The following is a 17,591-nucleotide window of genomic DNA, read 5'->3' on the forward strand; positions in this document are numbered from 1 at the left end:
CTGATTCAGAAGCTCTTTCTTGACTCAGAACTTCTGCAATTAATGATCCATTTGACTGGATCACTCTTTCCAGCTTTCTTCCTCACAGAATTTCTATATCTCTGCCCACATAATATCTCAGAGATGCTTTTTCTAATCTCCTATCCCAAATATTCCCCACTTTGCCTCTTCTCTCCTTGACAGTATCTCTTCAATATTATTTATTTTTCTTCTCAGCAGTTATTACTACCTAAACTTACATGTTTATTTCATTTTATTATTACCTGTCTCCTCTTCCAAGCTCCAAGAGGGCAGAGAATTTTCTAGTGTGTTTATTGGGATTACTTCCTAAGCCTACAAAGGCGTTGTACATAGTAGGCAATGGGATCAACATTTGTATAATGGGACACACCCCATAGCTGAGAACCACTTTCCTCACAAGTCAGCCATGCTACAAAATAGTAAAACTAAAATTTCTTAACATAACCAGGTATGATATGAGATCCTAGCAAGGACTTAACACATACCACATATATCTTGTTCAAAACATAAAAAGCTTGCCAAGAATCTAGGAATAACTGGTTATTAGTCATGCTGTTTTAGAATATAATCATATCTGTTTATTTCTTCTTTATAGATGAGACCTGAATAAATTTCAAGATCTAAAAAAAAGAAAGAGTTAAAAATAAAAGAAGATGGAAGGCAACTGACTACTACTCCCTCCTTCACTGATTCAGAGGAACCCAGGGGATGGGTAGATGATACCCTCTCCCTCTTAGGGAATTATAGCAAAATCATCTCAGGGCCTGTTCAGACTTATTCACTTGATCCTTAAACCCTCAGGGAAAAGTGCTAATTTAGTGAACTGCCTTTCCAGTGTCCAAATTCCCAGATTCATATGGCAAATAGCTTTTAACTTTACCGCACTCATATACGACAAAATCATTACTATCACCAGGCAATATGGCCCTGAAAGAGATGAAATATATTTGTGTCAAAAAGGTGATTAACGTGGCTAATTTAAAACAGCAGGTAAATGAGGGCAGGGGTAGGTGAAGGGGATTAAGAGGTACAAACTTCTAGTTGTAAAATAAGTAAGTCACATGATGAAAAAGACAGCATAGAGCAAAAATAAATAAAGTAGCAAATAACTTTTTTTAAATGTTTACCATTATTCCTGACATATAAGACACTGTGTTTCAAATGTTTTCTTGATTATATTTAGACTATGAGTAGCCTGAGGTAAAATAAATATGAAATATAATTTGAATTTTCTACATAAGTTTCTCCTCACAATAACCCTGTCTTCTCCTCTTCCTCCTCCTCCTCCTCTTTTAAAGCAACAGTGATAATTTCTTCTCTCTCACAGTTTCCATGGGTCAGGAATTTGGGAGCAACTTGGCTAGGTGGTTGGTTCTAGCTTGGTTTGTCATGAAGCAAGTCACTTGTCAGCTGGCGCTATTCAACTGAAGGCTCAACTGAAGCAGAAAGAGAGAAGGATCCCACTTCTGAGGTGGCTTCCTTATGCAGCTGGCAAGGTGATGCTGGCTGTTGGCTGGGGGGGCCTTGGTTTTTTTTTTTTTTTTTTTATATATATGAAATTTATTGACAAATTGGTTTTTCTTCACGTGAGCCTCTCCACCGAGTTGAGTGTTCTCACAGCATGGCAGCTGCTTTTTTTTCCCCAGACCCTTTTCTGCCCTAAACACCCAGGTAGAGTTTTCTTTTCTGCCCTTCCCCTGATAAAACTGGTCACTGTGTGCACCCTGGTGGCACCAGTTTTTGTTGCGCCAAGCCCAGCCATGTAAGGCTTTTGCTTTGTAGAAAGGAATGGTCCAAGGAAGAGAGCAGAACACTGTGCCTGCCCCCACTCCCAGTGACTCCTGAGGAGGAAACCAACTGAGAGAGGTTTGCAGCCCTCTGTCTCCTGATATTGCTCCAGGAACATCAGTGGGAAAAGGCATCAGGGTTCATAAGACTGGGACTGAGATCGGGCTCGGTCTCAGTCTCCACACATCACCAGGAGCAAATTCTTCAGTGTCTCCTGCTCTGAGATTCTGGGAAAATCAGGAGCCTCAGGTTGAGGGTGGGAGACTATGCTCCTTGTTTAGATCTCCCCACAACTTCACTCTTTTGTTTTGGGAAAGCCCTCTGCCCGGGTGAGATTCACAGTAAATACTTGCAAACACGTATCCTCACATGATGAGCTTCCTATTTCCCTTTCTTGTTGACCTGTGGGAAAGAGCAAGCTGTGGGAAGAGCTTTGAGTTCCTTTAACGCAAATGTGAACTTGCCACCTGCAAAGCACCTTATTATTTCCAGGCATATTGTATTCACAGTCTCCTTCCTCTTTAGAACTCCTTTGTGAGCACGGGACTGCTATTCCCACCTTATCGGTAAGGAAACCAAGACAGTGAGAAGTTGCTACTGGTACAAGGCCTGTCACCTGTCACCTTGTAGGTGCTAGGCTCTCTTGCCTTTCCTCTATAGACTACTACCTCCTATGCATTTACTGATTTTTATTTATTTTTTATTTTTTTAATGTTTATTTTTGAGCAAGAGCAGGCATGGGGGAGGGTGCAGGGGTGGGGTCAAAGGATCTGAAGCAGGCTCTGTGCTGACAGCAGGGACCCCAATTCAAGGCCCGATCCCACAAACCATAAGATCATGACCTGAGTCAAAGTTGGACGCTTAACCGATTGAGCCAATCAGGCACCCCCACATTTACTGATTTTTATGTATTTATTTTAAAATATGTATTTATTTTGGGGAAAGCACAAGCAGGGGAGGAGCAGAGAGAGGGGGATAGAGGATCTAAAGCGGGCTCTGCGCCGACAGGCTGACAGCAATGAGCCCAATGTGCGGTTTGAACTCATGACCTGCGAGATAGTGACCTGAGTCAAAGTTGGATGTTCAACCAACTGAGACACCCAGGTGCCCCTGCTGAGTTTTAAATAAAGCATATAACTCAGGAGCAGTCAAATGGAAGAGATACATAGGTCAATGGATGTGAGGAGATGTGCAGAGCATATGGAGGCAGGGTATGGAACTTCCGTGCTCTTTTCCAAGGATACCGCTTTCCCAGCACCTTGATGTAATCACCAACCAGGAAGCTCCACTCTGTCTTCTTTGAATGACTACCAGCACCACTATCATTATTTGAGACTGTTTGACACACTCAAATAATTTTAAAAATTTACCTCAATTTTATTAACATTTTAAAGTCCATTCCCTCTAGATAAAGGGCAATAATAATTCCCATCTTGAAATAAACTTGAAAAAAAAGGCACCCAACAAATGTTAACTGACTTTTTTCATGTGCTTTTATCATATCATCAAGCAGATTAAAAGCCTTCATTTGTCATCTATATCCTCTTGCCTCAAGTCCAAATTTCTGCCTCCCAAGATTGTTCATAATCTTTGTTATTTATACTCATTTGTTCATTTATCCATTCTTTTAGTAAACAGATGCTTACCATTTAACAATTTAAGAACTTCTTTTTTTTTAAATGTTTATTTATTTTGAGAGAGAGCGTGCACATGCACAAGTGGGGGGGGGGAGCAGAGAGAGAGGAGAGAGAGAGAATCCCAAGTAGGCTCCACGCCAAGTATGGAGCCTGATGGGGGGCTCAATCTCACAAGCCATGAGATCATGAACTGAGCCGAAATCACGAGCTGGACACTGAACTGACTGAGCCACCCAAGGACCTTTTTAAGATAAGAAACTATGAAATAAGAAACACAAGCTTCTCCTTAAAAAATGAGGTCAGTTTAAATTAAAATAACAATCATGAAGAAAATTACTTGGACACATAAAAGTACTCCAATAGTTCAGAAACCGTATAGTAAATATCATCTGGGATCTGGTATGGAAACTGAATTGACTAACAAGTAAACTAAAGGAAGAATGTATTCACTGACTACTCAAATAAGGCAAAGGCGTCATACAATGTTAAAAAGAAACCATGTTCTTTTCTCTACCACCGGGACACATTTCTCTCCAAATCAATGCAAAGAGGTAGATTCTTTTGCTCAGTTTTCTCCTACAGTTTCTGTTATGAACCTATATGACATGAAGAAAGCCTGTGTGTCTGTGTAGGCCTCAAGTTTGGTGAACCATGATTTTAGGCAACCATGGGAAGTCATAAAGCATGCTTAACATAGGCGGTAATAGCTATTCAAACATTGTTGGGGGGAAAAACCAACTTTCTTTGTCTTAAATTTCCTTAAGGCAGTTTTGTTATAATACCATTATCCAACTCTTATCTAATTGACCAATTTGAGACAGGGTAATGAGCGTGCTTATTTCACTGTTTGGGATTTAATAGTCTACAATAGGGCGATGGGGGGTGGGAAGGAGAAGAAAACATTCGGTCTTCAGTCTGTCATGCTTAAAGTAGTCTGCCGACTCTTATAAAGGAAACCTGAAATTATTCACTTGGAGAAGGATGGGAATTATAAGTTTGTCTAGTTTAGAACAGGAGTTATCAACTCTAGCACTACTGACATTTTAGATTAGATAATTCATAAGTCTTTGTTTTGTAGGGCTGTCCTTGTGTTTTATGTTTAGCAACATCCCTGGCCTCTTCTGCTAGTGGCATTAACAACCACCCCTCCCATTTGCGACAACTAACATCCTCTAAACATTGCCAAATGTCCCTGGGGACAGAGGCTGAGACAAACTGCCCTCTGCTGAGAATCAATGATTTAGAATAAGGAAAATCTTTGTGGCTATACACTTAAGTCATGTGCAATTCAGCTCACATCAATAATAAAACCATTTTCCATCTGTCTCATGACCATGTCTAGCTTTCACCTGGTTATGAACTTGGGAAGAGAAAAGGAGGAGTGTTATTATTGTCTCTGCCAAACCCCTTCCTACATCAATGACTTCAGATGCAATGAACTTCTTCAATTTTAAAAATTATTGTCTCTACTATAGTTCCATTCTCTGATGCACTATTGACTTTAGAACAAATTCTGGGATTTGAGACAAAGACTCAGTCTATTATCTAACCTTTCTAATGGTCTTAAAAATAAAGCAGCCCTTTTGACTGTTATTAAACCTAAAATGTAGTACTTTGTTTTATTCTTTGACACCCTTCAAATTAGAATTGCTGTCTGACAAATATGCTTTATCGATTTCTACTTTCTTGTCAAAAGATTCTACCTAGAAATCTTTTATGTTTTCGTGGGCCCTTCAGAAAAACAAAATCAAACAAAGCAAAAATGAAACAAAACACACCCCACAACCATAGAAACACAAATCTCTAAAGACCCAGTTTAACTCCCAACTTCTGATGAATTACAGAATTAATGAACATCGTATGGAGCTTTTCAAGTTTATAAACACAGAAAAGAAGTCCCAGGCAGAGATGTGATTTGCCTAAGGCCACAGAGCCAACCGGTAGCAGAACTAGATTGAAAGCCCCTGCCTCCTAAGTCCTAATTTAATACTCTCAACCCTTCACCACTTGGATGACTGTTGTCATAGCTGCCTTCTCCAAAGTCTTAACAGCATTTATAGCATTATAGCACCTATAACTCTTATAGCAGCATGTTTTTACTGCTTAACTTAAAAAAAAGTTCTTATGTATTTTTCTCTTTGCTTCTTGACTAAATTATAAGGTCTGTGAGGACAAGGACCATATCAAATCTCTGCCGCATGACTCCATGTATAGTTCTGAGTACCAGGAAGGAGCCTAATAAATCTATAATGACTCGCTGCCATCCCTGCTGGTAGGACAAAGCAGCCCAGGGCACGTGAATAGCATCTTCTTAGGGTTTTTAAATTTTAGGTAATTTTGGAAGTAAATTTCATGTGGAAAACTAAAACATGACCGTTTCCTTCTGCATGTGTACACAGCACTAGACAAAGCACAGCAACTTATTTTTACCCATTTAGTCCTCTCAGCATGCCTTGTGAGGTAAGTTCCATTATTTTTCTCATTACGTACATGGAGAGACTGAAGCAGGCAGAGAGGCTAAACAGCATGCCCAGAGTTTCATCACTTAGCAAGTCTACAAAAAGTTAATAGGTGAAGACATTCATGTAATTTACAAACAATGATCTTCCCTACACATCTATTGTCAAAGCTAATAATTTGTTTTCTGTGTGATGTTCAGTCTTCATAACAGCAAGTAGGGCCAATGAGCAAATAAAAATCATTTTTATACTGCCTTTCCATCTTACCAGGCACATGGTATATGTATATTTTATAAACTAGCATCTCAATGAACAAAAACATATTTAACATATAGGCTTAAATTAGTAGAAATAAAATAATGATTAATAATATTAATAATTATTCTTCTCCATTATAATAATTTGAAATCGAATCTGAAGCATGGAAAGAAGAAGGTAAACAATATAGATAACTAAACACATTAAATTAAAATCAAAAAGTGAAGAAGAGAGAATAGGCTTAGGTAATAAATTTGTTAGATCAGTAAAATAAGTATTTCATAATTCTAGGAGGTAAAGTATATAAAATGGAGTATACTACTATCTCAATTATGTCTTAGAAGTAGGTGGTTTATATACTATTTCTCCTCAATTGCTCTCTGCCAATTCACAAGGAAAAAGAGAATCCCAGTTTTAGGATGTGGACTAAATTTCCTCTGCATTATGATTAAGTCTCATAAAGGAGAAATAAAGGAAAAATTTAAAGAGCTCTTTATTACTGTGGTGCAGCCAAGGGTTGACCATGCTTGTACATATATTACCTTCAGTTTGTATAATGTTGAAAAATACCACTCTTATTCAAAAGCTCTAGCAACAAGTATCCACCTAGGATACAAACTGATGCTATTTCATCCTTCGTGGCCCAGATCAAGGCAGGTGGACAAAGTCATGAGAGTTTTGATTATCCTCAAAACAAAATGAGAATCACAATTCATGGTATAGTTCCATCTTGTAACTGTTTAAATTTATGATTTCCCCTTGATGACAATGGAAAACTAGCCAATTACCCAAAAGAAAATTTCGTTTCACGCTTCCTTCATGTTTGCATTCTTGTATGTTAAATCCAGAGATCAAGATCTGAATCTAATGCAGTTATGTCCACATTTGGGACGTGGGGCAGGTCGTGGGAGTCCTCACATAGGCTGCCAAAAGACGCGAATAGAACAGAAGTGAATTAAAAGATCAAAAAACCTCAGAGAGGAGTCGCTACTCACAATGTTCATCAGGGTGAGGAGGTAGTTTTGGACGTGCTCTTTGCCATGGAAGCGGACCACGGAGTCGTCCACCCCCAGCAGCACCTCAATGTTGTAATCGTTCTCTCCCGCGTGTCTGCGGCGCCTCGCTGCTTCCTTCAGCTGCTGCTCAATGCTGCTGGAAATAGTATCTACATCGTCAAGGCCTTCCAGATCCGACTCTATTAAGAAACAAAAGGAACTCAGGCATTTCAGCTTCCCCGATGGGACTTCTAACAGCTTTTTACAAAAAAAGGAATCGTCTAGGGGGTCACTATACTCCAGTCACTAAGATGCTGCTTTACAGAACGTACACATGCATACGAGCAGACAGACTGTGCTGATTCAACATGGAATAGCCACACTGAGGGTAAAGTAATATTATTGTACAGGAAGCGCCATGGCCACACTGAATGTTCCAGACGAGAAGAGGGTGTAGTTTAGTCTTCCTCTAGCTGCATCATCAGTGCAGAGCAAAGAAAGTGGGGATACAGACAGAGCAGTTGTCAAGTAGTTATTAAATACATGGAGATGATAAACGAAAAAATCATGTGTTGATAAGTTTAGAGTGATTAATTGAAGTCCCTATAATCCTAGGCTGGAGGGATGGAATCTGTATCACATAAATTCAATTTTTTTTTTTAACATTTATTTATTTTTTGAGAGGCAGAGAGAGACAGAGCATGAGCAGGGGAGGTGCAGAGAGAGGGAGACACAGAATCGGAAGCAGGCTCCAGGCTCTGAGCTGTCAGCACAGAGCCCGATGCGGAGCTCGAACTCAGGAACCATGAGATCATGACCTGGGCAGGAAGTCAGTCGCCTAACCAGTTGAGCCACCCAGGTGCCCCTGTATCATGTAAATTTAAATTACTCCTTTTACCAGTAGCCTTAACTTAAAAACCAAATTAGAGCATGGCAACACAAGAGCATCTGGTGCTACAACTATTAGTCACAATATATTACTTTATTTCTTATGCGGATGGTTTTCTAGTGAATGATGCTAGGGAGACACTACAGGTCTCCACATTTGTACTGGGCATCATCTAGATAGCAGGTCACTTCAACAGCTATATATGTGACTCTGTGAGACACCAAACTAAGAAGTCAATCAGAAAATACCTACATCTAAAGAAAAATAAAAGAATAAACATTTTTTTTATTTAATACAGTTGAAGCTATTTATTTATTTTTTTTATTTTCCAAATAAATCTCTCTCTCTCATACACACACATGAAAGAGAGACATACACAAATATCCATATACTATCTATCTATCTAGAAAGAGAATGAGAGAGGCATTCTCAATTTCTAGTTATCTTGTTTATCTACTTTCAGATTACCATACTTTTGGTGAAGAAAAATGTTTTTGTGAAATGAAAAATAAAATTTATCACTTGGAAGCCAAAACAAAAGATATTTTCCAAAACTGCTGGTATGAAACTGAAAGCAAAATTCATTTCCATTTCAAATATATATAAGCTGGAAAGGATTTTATTTTACAAACTGCCCTGATGCCTATAACAACCCCATACCTAAAAACAAGTTTGAAAGAACCAGTTCTGACTCATGGGAGTCTTACTTCATGCTTCACTAGGGCCTGTAAGCCATTTGAATCGGTGTCTGACATTAACAAATAGGCATTTTCCTCTCCACCTTTGTGGTTTTAGTAAGGTTGAAGGGGGAAAAAAAAAAGGTGTCTCTTGGCCGGGAAGATTGATGACCAAGCCCTAGCCACATGGGATTAGAAGTAGTAGAAGTACAGATTTTACTCACACCCTTTCCACTATTAAAGAACACACAGAAACACCAGAACTCTCCCTTGCAAGGATGGGCAAGGGACTACTGAGGTTTGAAAGCCATACTGTAATTCACTTTGACCCAAGCCCAAATGCTAGATCATTAGCTGGGAATTTTCTTCTCATCGGGGAATCACACTGACTCCACAATACATAAATAGCTCTCGCCGCCATCCACATCAAACAGAAAGTTTTCCTCAAAAGTTGTTTTTAAGCACTGTAACCCACATTGAGGGCAAGAGACTACACCTGCAAACAGCTTTACCTAATTCAACCTCAAGCCTTTCACACACTTGAGAAAGTGAAAGGTTGTGATACCTAGTGTACAAACAGGAAACTCATACACAAGCTCCCAGTTCTAAAAATGGCTCTTTTTGGCAGAACAGCCAGTGACAGTGTCCAATGCAAATATAGTAGCAATGTCATCATATCATTAAGTCTGATGCATGAATGGAGAAGGCTGAATACTTATTTCAGAAAGACAGTTCATTCTGCTCTCATACACCTTTGGTTTGGCCTTTGAATCCCTCCTTAAATAGGTGGTTTTCTGGTAAGAGAAGAGAATCTCTTTTTCCATTGCATGAGGAACCTGGAAAGGAAGAAGGAAGCCTTTTTCTTTTAACCATTGCCTTGATTCGGTCAAGAATACTCCTGTCCCTATTCCCCCCCTGTACTGTACAGTGCTCTTTCTATGATTCCTAAAGTGAGTACCGTCAAACGTTTCAAAGAAAGACAGGGGAATAATTTCTGGCATTTTTTATCCATATACACCAGCATTAATTACAGACAATTCTGAGGCTGTGAAATATCTTCATTCACAAAGAAATTTTCCCAGCATGTCCACTCTGTAAGGTAACTGTCATGGGCGTTGTAATCAGACATACCTGGCTCCAAATCCTGGCAGTGTCATATCCTAGCAATGTAAATTTAGTTAAGATGCCTAGCCTCTCTAAATCTCACTTTCCTCATCTGTAAAATGGGATAATACCTAATCGGCAGAGTTGCTATGAAGGGACGATTATAATAAAGGCACCGTGTACAGTGCTTAGACGTAAGTGCTCAACAAATAGCATTCACTGTTACTACTATCGTGATGATGATTATGATTTCCCATTAAGAGAAGTCTCCTACACCTTTTATAGCTTTCTACATTTTATTTATATATGACAAATCAAATAGATATAGTGTTTTTTTAAATAGAGGTCAGAAAAAAAATTAGAATTAGTGAAGGGAAATCTGAACTGCTAATAACTTTAGAAAGAATAAGGGTAACAATATTTCCCAAAAAGCATAACGTTGGTACAAGGAGAAAAGAATCTAGAATGTTTACTTTCAGGTAAATTAGGATGACCCCCAATGGGACAAACTTGTTTAGTAGATTAAAAAACCTAACGCAAAACTGGACACAGTCTGCTTATAGATGGTGCTGATTTTCACTCAATGCGTATTTATTGAGTACTCACACATAGCAGACCCTGAGAAGCTAAAGAACCAGTTGGCACGTCTGTAGGTGTCAACTCTGGGAACCACAAAGTCGTACTCGATTATATTCAGAGTGGAGCTGAGTTTGTATCATGTAGTCACAAACCATTATATAGGCTGGAATCACACAATCTCTAGTTTAAGCAGATCTAGGCAGGGTACAGAACATACCTGTGGGTAATAGCTTACACCTTTAGAAAGCTTCCGAGTTTAAAAGCTGACACATGCTTTGGCAAAATTTAAGATGCCTCTGTGTCTAATTCTACCATTATTTCTGTGCCCCATGAAATACAGGAACAGGAAAAATTAAAGGTGAGCATCATACTAATCATGTCCACACTCACAACACCCATCAGATCTGTTTACTGCAAAAAGGGGTGAGAGGAATCACAGAGAAGGCAATAGGCAAGTTCAGGAAGGGAAAGCATAGTTACATTTTGCATTGGGAGTAGCAAATTGGATCTGTGGTGGCACCCTGTTGGCATCCTCTTAAGTAAGTGCATCCAAGGTGACTGGAATGGCTGTAGCTGAGTTGGACAGCAGATAATGATGGATGTGATAACAGAATCAGTGGGAAGACCGGACATTTTTAAGATAAATAAATAAATAAGGCCTGCAGTAGGTACAGTGTGCTTCATTCCAGAAAAGGGATGCTCATAGTACCTCTCAAGTTTCCCAGAAATAACAAAGTCAGTCCTTCTTAGTACTTAGAGTGAGTGAGTTTCACTTTTTCAAACGTTTTTGCAACTTACCTTTCAAGTTATTGATATGAATTAATTAACATTTTGGGAACATTTTGATTTTACCCCTTTTTGTACTCCCTACCTTCCCAATTATTGTATGTGAACTTTCAACAAAGTAATTTTACTACAAAGCCTATGTTACTGAAGATATATAATATTTGGGGATGCATAGGTGACCAACTAAGGCAAAATAAATATAGTTATTTTTAGTGTTGAAGATAGGATTATTAGTGTTAAATCAGTACTTTGAATTTACCAAACAGATAAAGGAGAATATAGGTTGTTTTGCTGATTATGAACACTTCAGCTTAAGACATTTTCAGGATGGAATATGGCATATCTACATACCTAATCATATTTGCAGGAAATGTAAGTGTAGATTGGTGAAGTTACTCCCACCCCAAAAGAAATTCTATAGTCTAAAAAACATCAGGAGACAAAGGCAAAATTAGAAAAGTACAAGTTCTGATCAAGTTCTGAATCTGATACAACTACATTAGGGGCTAAAAAGTAATCTCAAGCATACGGTGTCAGACTGTGATAGAATCATCTCTTCTCTATCCAATCTCTCCTCCCTAAGGAGAAGAATGTTAATTTTATTTGAGGTGGTAATGAACCCAGCTAAAAGTCACTTCTAGTCTCTCTTGGCACAAAGGACCACACGTGACTAAGAATAATTCAATGAGATATAAGCAGAAGTATTGCTTATACTTCAGTGGCTTAAAATGGCTGGTATGAAAGGCTTCCCCCAAGGCTCCTCAAAGGAATGTGATTCATCTTGGTAGATTAGACCTTTTGGTTCTTTATTCAGTATTCCTTCCTGCTTCCTGCAATGTAGACACGATGTCAGGCGTTCTATGAAGTAGCCCTACACTCATGGCATGTGCTTAGTATGAAAGGGTAGCTATAAAAAAGAGATCTGACCCCACAACGACTATGGAGCTGGCATCCCAGCCCTGGACTGCCTAGCATCAGCCTTTATTACATATGGGGGAGAGCCCTTCCATCATGCTTAGGCCAAGTTTGAGTTTTCTTTTGTATGTCACTGAATCTAGTCCTAAGAGATAGGACACTGATGATAATTTTATTATGTAAATTCCTCATGCTTCCCTGCTCCATTTGGGAATGACAGTCAATTTTTATGTGAATAAGTGGATGAGAAACTAAGGTTCACTTTACCAAAATGTCCCAGCTTTCTTTACAGCGCATTTACTTCAGAAAATGAGGAAGAAAATATTTCACAGTAACCATAAACATAGAATGAGTCTGTATATATAAATTTAACATTCTTCATGAACAGAATACAGTTGTAAAAATGAAGTGACTGGGATGCTACAAGCTGGATTTTCCAATAGTAGGTGGAGATCCTAAGATCAGAGCTAAAAATAGGCATAAAATTCAACAACTGTCATATGTTAACATCAGAAGCAGAGAGGAATTATATTGTGTTGACCTGTTTACAACATCCAGTAGTGATTTTCCCATTGACATCTTTTTTAAAAAGTTATATTTTTATAATTCCTAAAAAGACACACTAACAGCATCTCTGTATATGGGGGCATCATGCCACCAAGATATAAAATATTTCTGTGAAAAGCAGCTGAATCCTTCACCAACTAGGAAATTCCATAATGATAGTTCAAAGAACTAGATTCATGCCAATTTATGATGTCAATTCTGAAGTTTCATTAAGTAACTGTTGCTTTTAAAAAAAAGGGAGAGAGAGACATTACCATTGAATGAATATTAGTTTCCGTGATTTCTTTTCCCCATAAGTTCTAATTCTAAAGTACATGTTTGCTTTTGTTTTCACTGACTACTTTAAGGGAGAGCATACAGCCTTTTTTTTAAATGGAAAACATCTTACCTTCTAAGTGAAAACAAAAAGGTTTTCATGATTTTAGTTTATGGCCATTAGCAAACAAACAAAACAGAAAAGTCACCTCCAATACATAAAAAATTGTGACTTTTAGCATGAATCTCCTGTATGTCAGTTAAAATGTTTCAAGCTGCAAATAAAACTTTAAAGTGTTTTAAGCAATCAGGAAGCATATTTGTTGGCCTTACAAGAGTCCCAGAGGTCAGGGGATTCCTGAGTTAGTTTATTGACAGATCATCAAGTAGGCACTTTCCATCTTCTCATATTCAGTCATTCTTGGTGTATAAACTTTGTCTCCAGATTGGCTTCTTCCATTATTTCAAATTCGCAGCACCAATTCCAGCATCAGAGCCAGGTACAACAAATTGTATCTTCGTGCACATCTTTCTGAGGAGTAGGCAAAAATCTTTCCTAGAAGCCCAGTACATTTAACGATATGCTTTAGTGGCCAGAATTGAGTCACATGCCCATGTAAAAATCATTCACAGATAAGAGGAACAGAACCCCACGTAAGTCTTAGTCCAATCAGAAGTCAACCCCTGTACCCAAGGCTGGCCTTCACTGAAGATCAAGGGAGAAGGCCTTGAAATAAAACAAGAGAGGGAAACAGATGTCATACAGGCAACCCACATTGCCGAATTCTCCCTTTCAGATCCTCCTCTTCCTACATTCCCTAGTAACAACCTTCCGGTGGGCTCTTTTATTCTATCTTTGTTTGTATTAATGCAGGTTGTGTTTCATTTCCCTTATTATTATTACAACCTTTTTGCCTGGAGATCACTTCTGCATTCTCATGAAAGGTACAGCCCTTCACTCCCATGGTAGGGGATGCTCATCATTGTGGATTGCCTAGCCCATTCCAACTGTTTCTTGAATAAATCACTGAAATGTCTGTGTGTGGGCAGAGTTGTCAGACAAAATACAGTATATTCTTTTAAATTCAAATTCCATATAAACAACACTTTTTAAAATATAGGTATGTCCCAAATATCACATGGGATGTAACTAATACTAAAAACTTATTCAGTGTTTATCTGAAATTCAAATTTAAATGAGAATCCTGTATTTTTATCTGCTAAATCTGGCAATTCTAGGAGTGAGAGAATCTATTTTTCTCCAAGAGGTCCACATAGTTATACAGACTTATGCCCACCCACTCCACCCCTATGTACTCAGCGCTAGTAGTGGGCATTGACGCAGGCATGGACAAGTACTATATTCCATTTCCTTGACTCTAGTGATTGGTTAATGGATGGGTAAATGGTCTAAATCATACCAATTAAACTACGACCTAGGATTATTTTATTTGTAGTTACTAGGAAAGAGAAATTCCTTCTAGTAAGCTTGAAACTGGAAGAATAAAATATGGAAGCTGCTTGGGACTAGCACAGGGATAGTTGTTGACCTAAATTTAATGCAAGAAGAGGAAAGGGAAGATTACTAATGGAGAGAAGAGTTTAACGTTCCATTGACGACTTTCAGCCACTGAATTCAACCATTCTTGAAACCTTGGTCTTTTCAATTTCATGAGTCAATAAACTATTGCCACCTCATTTTCTCTCTTACTAATTAAAAAAAAATTTTTTTTTGCTTACAATTGTTTGATGTTAGTTCCTAACAACTGAAACTAAATGAACCTTGATAAATAAACCCATCTATATGCTTCCTACTAGAGTCATCACTTGTCCTCATTTTCCTTCCCACTCTCCTTTAATAAACTATTCTTAGGCTACATCATCATTTGAAAAGGTTGACATGTTCTGTTTAATCTCCAAAATTAATTATTTTATTCTCTTTATCTCACTTGAAATTAAGGGCTTTGCTACCAGTGATCTGTTTCCTAGTTTGTTTCTTCTGTTGCTCTTACTCAGCTAAAACTTAACTTTGAAAGACAGGACAGTTTTTTAATTTCCAAATATTATCCCTCTGTACATTGAATAGCATTTTAATTACCATCTCTTTTTTCTTTTTGACTAAATCATAATCCCTCTTACTTCTGGTTGTGTAGCTGGCCTCTACTAAATCCAAGAGTAGAGGAAGGAGTCCCTACACTCAGTATACTGGAGTGCATTCTAGCAATCTGACACTGCTAGAAGTTAGTTTTCTAAGTAAGCTCAAAGGAGAGAGAGAATTCCATTTCACAGATGCCAATTTCAAAGCTCAAATTATGTCTACCAGATGCCTCCTATGTGCGATTTCTTCACTTAAGACTTCCCCGGAACCCTATTTGAGCATAGTAATTTTTTTCCATCTGGAACCAGTTAATAAAAATTAAACAAGTCATTACAGCCAACCTATGAATATTAACATTTGCCATAATGTTTCCAATAAATATTTAAATAACAAGGCGTGGGCCTGCACTGTTCTAAACACAGAGAGAATAACAGTAGACAAAACAGACATGGAGCTTGCCTGCACTGAACTGACATTCTAGAGGTAAGAAAGATGAAGCAGGGTAAGAAAAGTCAAACAGGATAAGGGGAATAAGAGTGAAATGAAGAAGGCACAATTTTAGATAAAGGTGTTCAGAAAAAGATAGAAAATGGACAGATCTTGTAAAGTGATAGAATGAGCCACATGAATATCAATGTTATATTTATGTGATACATAGATAAGCTTTTTATACATAAATGTAAACTTTTAATATATATTTATATTATAGGTCTCTTAGTATGAGGCTGCATGGTATAATACAGAGAAAATCACAATAAATTCAGGAATATACCAGGCAGAGTTTCCCACAAAGATCCATGGAACCTGTGAATATGAGGAAATATCACTCCTCTGATTATGTTATATGCACAGCTGAATGTAAAGTAAAGGCATAGGGGCACCTGGGTGGCTCAGTAGGTTGTCCGGCTTTGTCTCAGGTCATGATCTTGTGGTCTGTGGGTTTCAGCCCTGTGTCAGGCCCTGTGCTGACAGCTTGGAGCCTGGAGCCTGCTTGGAATTCTGTGTCTACCTCTCTCTCTGCCCCTCCCCTGCTCACTCTCTGACTCTCTTTCTCAAAAATAAACATCAAAAAAATAAAAATAAAACAAAATAAAATAAAATAAAAGGCATTATCCAGGTGGGCCTGATCTAATCTCATAAGTCATTAAAAGTAGAAACCTTTCCCTGACTGTAGAAGAGAAGGTAAAAAATGTGAACTGTGAAAAGGAAATGGCATATCATTGTTGGCTTTGATGATGGAGCGAGACTGTGCAAGGACCAGAGACAGGTATCTAGCTGCTGACAGTGAACTCCAGCCATCAGCTAGCCAGGAAATGGGGACCTCAGTCCCACAACAACTGGAACCTGAATTCTGCCAACTTGGTGAATGGGTTTGGAAGTGGATTCTTTCCCATCACCTCCAGGCAGGAGTTCACCCTGGCTAGAACCTTGATTTTGGCCTTGTGATAGCTAAGCACAGAAACCAGTCCAGTCACCTGGGATTCTGATTCACAGAGCTGTGAATTAATAAATGACTATTGTTTTAAATCACTAAGCTCCTGGTGATTTGTTATGCAACAACAGAAAAATAATACAGAGAACAGAGCTCTAGGCCCAGCTCTGCTATGCTTCATTTGTTTGATCTGGGAAAGATGCTAAATTTATCTGAGCCTCAGTTTCCTTATCTATAAGATAAATGAGTTGTGCTAGAGGATCACTAAAATCTTCTTCCTGGCTAAATTTCCATAATTAATCATTGGGCCATGACTTCCCTATTTTAGATTATTAAAGTTGCTTTCTTGATCATAAATGATTGATCATTCTTATAATTGTTGCTAAATCCTTGGTCAAGGATATGATTCACAATTAAAATATATTTTACATGGAAAAATGCATTACACCATAAGACAAACTGCATTATGATATAAATACTTCATGACAATGTAGAAGTCTAGTAATTTATTACAATAAGACATAGTCTTCTCATTTACACTGTAAGCTGATAAGAACAGATACTACACTTGATCTTAGCTAAATGAATGAGAAGCAATTCGTTTGCCATTTAAAGATGAGCACAGGGTGTTCATAAAGTCTAGAGGCATAGTCAAATGTACATAATATCATCAAGGACATCTTTGGTTTCTTCTCTGAAAAATAAAATATTATCTATGTTTCCATATTTAAAATTTTTTTTTTCAACTTTTATTTATTTTTGGGACAGAGAGAGACAGAGCATGAACGGGGGAGGGGCAGAGAGAGAGGGAGACACAGAATCGGAAACAGGCTCCAGGCTCTGAGCCATCAGCCCAGAGCCTGACGCGGGGCTCGAACTCACGGACTGCGAGATCGTGACCTGGCTGAAGTCGGACGCTTAACCGACTGCGCCACCCAGGCGCCCCTATGTTTCCATATTTTATAAACAACCTATAAAAGATTGGGTAAACGACATATAGATTATTTAAGTATTTACACATCCACGACACCAACTAGAATTTATCCTAAGTGTTTAAAAATTCACTTTATGCCTTTTTATTGTGTTACAACAGAATTATACTATGCTACCACCAATAAATTGTTACCAAAG

The 17,591-nt window shown here is 38.3% G+C and overlaps 1 protein-coding gene across 1 annotated transcript in view; it reads right to left on the reverse strand.

The window, feature by feature from the left end:
• Window positions 1-17,591, reverse strand: part of ADAMTS3 (ADAM metallopeptidase with thrombospondin type 1 motif 3) — a 262,254-nt gene that overhangs the window by 56,071 nt on the left and 188,592 nt on the right. Inside the window, exon 5 of the mRNA XM_047092005.1 lies at window positions 7,159-7,358. Within this exon, the coding sequence (XP_046947961.1) occupies window positions 7,159-7,358 (200 nt within the window). The remainder of the gene's footprint in view (window positions 1-7,158; window positions 7,359-17,591) is intronic.

Source organism: Lynx rufus, unplaced genomic scaffold (genome assembly GCF_022079265.1).
Source record: "Lynx rufus isolate CCGP_SWC_20201006 ecotype Redwood Valley unplaced genomic scaffold, mLynRuf1.p SCAF_3, whole genome shotgun sequence".
Taxonomy (NCBI): domain Eukaryota; kingdom Metazoa; phylum Chordata; class Mammalia; order Carnivora; family Felidae; genus Lynx; species Lynx rufus.